General features: G+C 42.3%; 1 protein-coding gene across 1 annotated transcript; it reads left to right on the forward strand.

The window, feature by feature from the left end:
- Window positions 1-1,511: 1,511 nt before the first annotated feature.
- Window positions 1,512-5,296, forward strand: NDUFB1 (NADH dehydrogenase (ubiquinone) 1 beta subcomplex, 1, 7kDa). Its single transcript, XM_006879114.1, has 2 exons — window positions 1,512-1,648; window positions 5,260-5,296. The coding sequence occupies exons 1-2, from the start codon at window positions 1,512-1,514 to the stop codon at window positions 5,294-5,296; spliced, it is 174 nt and encodes a 57-aa protein (XP_006879176.1).
- Window positions 5,297-8,314: the final 3,018 nt, after the last annotated feature.

Consider the following 8,314-nt stretch of genomic DNA (forward strand, 5'->3'; position numbering starts at 1 on the left):
TCAAGTCAAGTACGACTCAGTGATCCTCTGAATAAGAGATCTGAACCCTGTCCTATCCTGAGCCATCCTCACAGTCTATGACACACTAGAGCCCGTTGCTGCAGTCACTGTGTCCATCCACCTGTTTGAGGATCTTCCTCTCTTGCCATTCGTCCACCTTCTCAAGCATGATGTATCTCTCCAAGGAATATCCTCTCCTAACAACATGCACACAGTATGTGAGACAAAGCTTTATCATTCTTTGCCTCTGGCTGCATCTTCTTCAAGACTCATCTGTTTGTTCTTTTTGTATTCCATGGGATATTCAGTACTCTTATCCAACACCACAGTTCAAAGGCATTGATTCTTCTGTCAGGATAACATTGTCCAGCTCTCAGCATTGTAGCAAGTGATTGAAAAGACCATGGCCTGAATTAGGTGCACCTTAGTCCTCAAACATACATTAATGCTCCTCAATAATCTGGAGAAGTCCTTTACTATAGACTTTCTCAGTGCGGTATGTCTCCTGATCTTCCTGACTGCTGGTCCCAGGTATATTGATTATAGACCCAGATAAGATGAAGTCATTGACCGTTTCAGACTTTTCTCCATGTATTAGGATGTTGCCTATTGGTCCAATGGTGAATTTTTTGTTTTCTTAACATTGAACTGCAATCCATATTGAAGGCTGCAGTCTTTGCCCATCCTTCTCCTGCAGAGCAGCTAGTGGATTCAAACCACATGCCTTTGGTATTGCAATGCAGCTTCTTACCACGAGGCCAGCAGAGCTCCCTGAAGGCTGCAGTCTTTGATCTTCTACAGCAAGTGCTTTAAGTCCTCCACACTTTCAACAGAGAAGATTGTGTCACCTGCATAACAAGGGTTATTGATAAGTCTTCCTCCAATCCTGATGCCACATTCTTCTCCAGAGTCCAGCTTCTCGAATAATTTATTCAGCATACAGATTGAATAGATACAGAGAAAGGATACAACCCTGACACACACATTTCTTAATTTTACACCATATAGTGTTCCCTTGCTGTGTTCGCACAACAGCCTCTTTTTGGTCGCTAGGTATAGGTTTCACATAAGCATAATTAAGTGATCTGGGACTCTCATATCTTCTCAGTGTTAGTTTCTGATTTGGTATATAACAACCACTGTGGTATTAATTTGTGTGTGGGTGTGAATGTAGATGTGTGTGTTTTCTATCTTTTCATTTCCTTTCAAAAGTCAGTTTTCATCTTTACCCAAACCTATTTCCAACAAAATATTACTATGACATCTTTTAGGTTCTGAGGTTCTAAATGTATTTTACATGTATGATACTTTCAAATCAGAACTAGGAGAATGCAAGGAGTCGGCTTTTACAGGTAGACTTTATAATACTGTTCTGCGTTATGACGTGAAGCAAATTCAAAGAGGTTCAACCTCTATTTCCTATTTCTAGGTTGTCTTGCTGCTTCAGAAGAGTTTTCATAGATATTTTAAAGGCAGTGTACTTACGGCTACTTTTTCTTTCTCTAGAAATCATGACTTTACTGAACATGCTCCGCGACCACTGGGTTCATGTGCTCGTTCCTATAGGATTTTTGATTGGATGTTATCTAGACAGAAGAGATGACGAAAAGCTAACTGCCTTCCGCAACAAGAGTATGTTATATAAAAGGTTAGTTCCTGAATTTTTTAAACTCTGTAATGGATCATTTCTATTTACTTTAAGAGTTAGAGCTTTTCATTATGCTAAGTCCCCTACTATATAAGACCATTAGTGTAGAATGATTATGAGGATTCGAGGGAGGGAGGGAGGAAGCAGAGGGCTGGGGATGGGTGGGGGTGGGGAGAGTGTTAATCACAGGGTCACACAACTTGATAGGAAGGTGAAGGAAAGATGTGAAAAACAATGTATATGAACTTTGTAAATAAACCACTTAAAATAAAACAAACACAAACCCACAAAACAAATTATTTAGCATTCTCATAGCTTAATGGAAAGGCACAGGCTTCAAATCCACCAGCTACTCCTTGGGAAAAAGATGACTGATCTCCACCCATGCAATTTTACTGCCTCTGAAAACCTGCTTGAAGGAACAGCTATGAGTTGGTTTTGACTTGACAGTACAAAACAGCAATGACAATGTCACTTTTTGCCAAAAAGAAACAGAAGAGGTACTTTTCTTCCTGAGGATTTAGATTCAAGAGATACTGCCCTTCAGTCATGTTGCCTAATCCTTGGGAAAAACTGTGTAATTGCTTTGAAATAAGAATAGTCTTCGATTTATGAACAGTTGGTTTCAAATCTTTCAAAGTCCTTCTTTTTGGAATTCAGAATGTATTTCACCCTGTTGTTGCTGTTGTTACATGCCATTGAGTCACCTGCAACTGATAGCGACTCTCTGTACAACAGCCCTATACCCTGCTCTTCCTGTGCCAAACTTACTGTCTCTGACACGCCTACCCCCATTACCCCAGTCACTGTATCAATCCATCTCATCGAGGGTCTTTCTCTCTTGGGCTATTCCTCCACCCTCCCAAGCATGACATCCCTCTCCAAGGACTGGTCCCTCCTTACCACAAGTCCAAAGTATATCAGATGACGCTTCAGAATCCTTGCCTCCAAGGACCAACCTGGCTTCACCCTCTCTAGGACGAACCTGTTTGTTCTCCCAGCAGTCCATGGTATATTCAATACTCTTCTTCAGCACCACAGCTCAAAGGCATCAATTCTCCTTTCATCTCTAGTTATTGTCCACCTCTCTGGTACATAGCAAGTGATTGCAAAGACCATGGCCTGTATCAGGTGCACCTTAGTCTCCAGACTGACATCATAGAAACAAAATATTAAACAACTCATTAAAACGTACCTGCATAGTGCTTTCACATGTTATCAGATACTGCCATGATGTAGCAGAAATGTTAAATGTTGATTTTTTTTTTACGGATATCCACTCATTTTGATCAAGTAGAACTGTTCCATCAGTTCTTCAAGGCACAAAGGCATGTAAGTCCATGAAGAGGACAGAATCCACAATAGCCTCAGGTTGATTTCCCATGATGTGGAGGTCAGACAGACTTGCTCTCTCCAGTCCTTTTACCAGTTCTGATACAGCATCTCTCCCATACCCTTCTCTACGCGTCTGCTGGGTTCAAGAATTCATTCAGTGGCCACATGGAACTCAACAAACAATACTCACAATTACGGGGTTTATTAAGGATGTAACAAGATACAGTTCCGGATCGGAAACAACTCAGAATACAATTCTTCATGCAATCCCAGAGGTGCACAGTTCAAAGCCACCAGATGCTCTGCTGGAGGAGGGACAATCCCTTTCTGTGTGCCAGTCAGATCCGATTTGATGGTACACACAAAAAATAATAAAAATAAAATAAAAAAATTAAAATATTTGGAGCTCTGGTGGCCTAGTGGCCAAAAGCCGCACTGCAATCCCAGAGACGCATTGTTCAAATCCACCAGATGCTATACTGGAGAAGGGGGGACAGTCTCCTCTTGTGCCAGTCAGATCCGATTTGATGGTACACACACAAAAAAATAATAAAATTTTTTTAAAAATTAATTTTTTTTTAAAAAAAGAATATACCTCTTCAAACAGACAAGCTCTTCATTCAGCTGGGCCAAAGAGCTGGTCTCTGTTAAGCCCTCAGGCCTCTGTGCTGGGCCGGCCTCTGTCCTGCAAGTGTTTAAATCTTAGCTTCACCAATGAAGGGAGCTCTGGCAGCCTAGTGGTAAGATGCTGCACTGCAATCCCAAAGGCACAGTTTGAATCCCCTAACTTCACAGGAGAAAGATGGATAGTCTCCCATGTGATTTACTGCCTCTGAAAACCCGCTGGAGGGTCAGCTTTGAGTCCGTTCCAACAGAATACACACAGCACCAACAATAATAAACGCCCGAGGTGCCCTCCTCTGCTGGTAATCCTCCAGCGGCCTGTTCTCCTGCCAGTGTCCTGGTTCAGCCGCCACTCTGTCGCTACTACGGCATCTCACTGTCTCTACCATTACAGCACTCTGTCTCCAGGATCTAGGGGGTCTTTGACTCAGGGACCCCAGGTCCACAGGATGTGCACAGTTCCCACTTAATTATTCTTCATAGTAGTGGTCCCCCTTATGTTGTAGAATTGGTTCTCTTTTAAGCCTTAGCATAAAGGAAAAACTGACCCCCTCATTGGGATCCTTTATACTTTATTTGTGTGCCCCCACCCCCAAAAGTGTGCTGTGGACCTTATTTATATTATTAGGAAGCTCTCCAGTCCCCTTGGTGGACCCCAAGCACCACAGTATCATGTCTGACCTAGTCATTGGTGGGAACCACAAAGACTGGAAGGACCATGCGAAGGAATTTGCTGCAGCAGCTGCCCCGTGGGGTTTTCTAGGCTGTGGTCTTCACAGAAGTGGATCCCACATCACTTATCCCAGGGAGCACTTGGGTGGGTTTGATCCACCAACCTTTCCATTAACAGCTGAGTGTTAGGCTCTGCCAGGGCTCTTGGGAGCTGAAATAGATAGTACTAATAGAAGCTTAGGGAGCCCTGGAAGTAAAACAGTTCAGAGTTCATGCTAATAAAAAAGTTGGCAGTTCAAACACACACAGCGCCTCTGCAAGAAAAACACCTGGCAGTCGGCTTCCTTAACGGATCCAGCCCAGTGCTGTGCTCCTCACAGAAGAGTTTTAAGGAGTCAAGGCGGTTGAGAGGTCAGTAGCAGCCGCCTGGCCTCGTGTGTACAGAGACATCGAACGGAGTCGCTAGACAGAGCATCGGCCACAGTTAGACCTGCTGGGTAGGAGGCATTTGCAGCAGCAAGAGACTTGAGTGTCAGACACCGTTCTCATGCAGAGTTGGCCCACTTTGGGGGTTTCATGACAGTCAAAATGAGCTGGAGGGAGTGCAGAAAACTCAAAAGTCATTGAAGGGTGATAGCTTTCATAAAATGTTAAACAAGAAACTAGACATTTTTTAACCTAGAAGAGTATAGTTGAAGATACTTTGTAAAAGTTTAAGATCCTAGGAGAATAGAATGAATGTGTTGACTCTTTTATTTATTTAATACTGGTTTACTTAAAAAATGTGTATACATTGTTTCTCACATTGGATCTATCTCTTTTACTGGATTGAATCTTATGTAAAGTTTTACAAACGTGTTAATTTTATGGATTATAAAATGTCGACTTCAAAAAAAAATGTCGACTTCATATTCCTTTAATTTTTCTCTTTTTATCTCATTGTGAAAATTTGTTATATTTTGTCCTTTTCTTTTCCTCAGAGAATTGAGAGACAATGAAGAAGTCACTTGGAAGTAAAGGCTGTGGCTGAATTATAAAATGTTTCTTAAATTGTGAGAAAAATAAATTACTTTTATTATTTGAAGTGTGACTCTTTTTACACTAAAATAAGTTATTAAAAATTTCCATCAAGGGCGAGCTCTGGTGGCTTAGTGGCAAGAAGCTGCACTGTAATTCTGAAGGCTCACAGTTCGAATCCACCAGATGCTCCGCAGGAGACAAAGGGGCAGTCTCCTCTTGTGCCAATCTGACTCGACACACAAAAAAATAAAGGGAAAAAAAACATTAAAATAAAAATAAAGATTAATAAAAAATCCAATGTATACTGCATTGAAATAGATGAGGGCGAGAACTTTATAAAAGGAATATATGATTGGGTATTATTGTCATGACAGGAGTCCAGAATGAAGACTGCACAGTGGAGTGGATTTGGTGGGGGAGGGACCATATAACTGAAAGAATTTTTCTTTTACTTTTCAAAGAGAAAAGCATATTGGTGGGAGAGGGGTGGCCAGGAGAAAAATGCAATAATGAATGAATGGAAATCTGAAGTTTCTATAAACATTCATTAAAATTAATAATAAAAATTTTAGGTAGCAAAAAAATTCCATCAAGTAGCAAGTGCTTTTTTGTTTTCAGAAAAGTTAGATTATTATTCCTTTATTGTTGCACGTTTTACCCCCTCTGCCCCTCCCCCCTCCTCCAGTTCACTTATTTTTTTAATACTCATTCATTGTTGCACAATTACTGTTGAGAACTTTTTTTTTTAACTTCAAGTACATTTTAAAATGCATCCATTTAGAACAGTTACTGGACACCTAATGGTATGCATTGGTGTTAAATTTACAGTTAGAAGGGAGCTCTGGTGGCCTAGTGGCAAGACGCTGCACTGCAATCCCAGAGGTATGCGGTTCAAATCCACCAAATGCTCTGCTGGAGAAGGAGGGACAATCGCCTCCTGTACCAGACAGATCTGATTTGACGGTACACGTATAATACAGTAAAAATTTTTTAAAAAAATAAAAATTTACAGTTAACATTTAATTTTCTGTTTCTCGTTTGGAATGACAGCGCCAGGAAATCAAACAGCCATTTCTCCCTGGTGAGGACTTAGTCCCAGTGAGTAGCATGTAGAAATAGTATTACTAACATGAAAGAAAACCTGGTAAAGGTGGCATTTTGGAAAGATTGCTAACAGAAGTGTGAGTCAAGCATGTTGAGACTGGCATCAAGAGGCCAAGTCAGAGATCCTCAGACAAGAGAAAACTAGACAATAATAATAATGAAGACAAGTGGGAGAGACCCACAAGAACACAGCATTTGGGGACTTACAGGAATAAAAGGTGCTGTGGAGGAATCAAGCAGAGGAAATCAAGAGTGATTCCCAGATGCTTATTACGCAGCTGGCTCTGACTCAGCGACCCTGTGTACAACAGAACAGAGCTCTGCCTGGTCCTGTACCGCCCGCCTGGTCCCACACTGCCCACCTGGCCCCGCACCGTCCTCACAGACTTCCACATGGTTGCAGCAGATGTGTCAGTCCACCTGATTGAAGGACTTGCCCTTTTCGATAGTCCTCTACATTCCCAAGCAGGATGTCCTTCCCCATATATTAGTCTCTGATAGCATGCTCTCACTGTGTGAGGCAGTCTTAAACTCTTATTTCTAACAAGCACTGTGGTTGGGCTTCTTCCAGGATAGGTTGGTTTGTTCTTCTGACTGTCCTTGGTGTAATATTCTGTGCTAACACCACAGGTCAAAGGCATCGATCATTATTCTTCATTGTCCACCTTTCTCTGGCATATGTTGTTGTGTGCTTTCAAGTGGGAACTGACCCTCCGACAGATTTTCAGAGGCAGTAAATTGCGTAGGAGGAGATTGTCCATCCTCCTGCAGAGCAAGCTGGTAGACTTGAAACGTATACCTTTGGGATTGCAGTTCAGCTCTTACATTAGGCCATCCTATGGCTAGAGTCAGACGCACCTTAGTTCTCAAAGTCACATCCCTACTCTTCAACATTTGGTAGCAAATTTGACCATTGTATCACTTGCTTTGGTCTATTGGTAAGGACTTGTGCCACCAACCCAAAGGCATGCAGTTCGAATCCATCCCCTATTTGGTAGGAGAAAGATGGACAATCTCCTCCTTGGTGACTGACACCCTCGGAAATCCTTCCGGAGGGTCAGCTGTGAGTTGGGTCTAACTCCATGGTACATAACAACAACAACAACTGCATGCTGAATGTGGATCCAAGTAAAATGGAATCTTTGACAGACTTACCCTTTTCATTAACCATGGTATTTCTTGGTCTGCTTGTGAGGACTTCTGTTTTTATGTGGAAGTATATTCCATCCTGAAGGATATAGTCTTTAGCTTTATCAGTAAGAGCTTCAGTTCCTCATTTTTTTCAAAGTGATGTCATCTACATATTGTAGGTTGCTGACGAGTCTTCTTTCAATCTTGAAGTGGCCTTATTACTTCAACAGACATCAAAACACTAAAGATGTGAAATCAAATAGGATACAGGCCATCGAGAGGCTCCCAGGATCTTAGCGGAGATGTACGACTGAACCAAACACGGTACTGAATGAGATGTGCGATGTGTGACCAGCATGTACAGGAGCTCGGAGGAGGAACCAAACCTGCCCACGGCCATGGGCTCAAGTTCAACTCCTCGAGATCCTCTATGGGTTTCGGAGGCGCTAAATGTCTGGAGCGACTGGTGGATTTCAGTCAACTGCTTTTCAGTTAGCAGTGCAATATGTGATGCACTGCAGCACCAGGGCTGCGTCAGAGGACAGGCTCACCCACTATTGTCAAGTCAAATAGGCCTCATACCCCTGCCCCCCCCATGCACTGGTTTTGCAAAGCTGTAAATATGAAATTGCCCATCTTCCTCCCACCGAGTAACCGGTGTTTTTAGAAATCTGGCCTTCCCCAAAGAGACCATAACCGCCACCCAAGCAGATATATGCACACCGGTGTTTAGCGCAGCTTTGTTCACAATAGCAAAGAGCTGGAAACAACCTAAGAGTC

Source organism: Elephantulus edwardii, unplaced genomic scaffold (genome assembly GCF_000299155.1).
Source record: "Elephantulus edwardii isolate Elephantulus edwardi_28Jun2011 unplaced genomic scaffold, EleEdw1.0 scaffold00002, whole genome shotgun sequence".
Classification (NCBI taxonomy): Eukaryota; Metazoa; Chordata; class Mammalia; order Macroscelidea; family Macroscelididae; genus Elephantulus; species Elephantulus edwardii.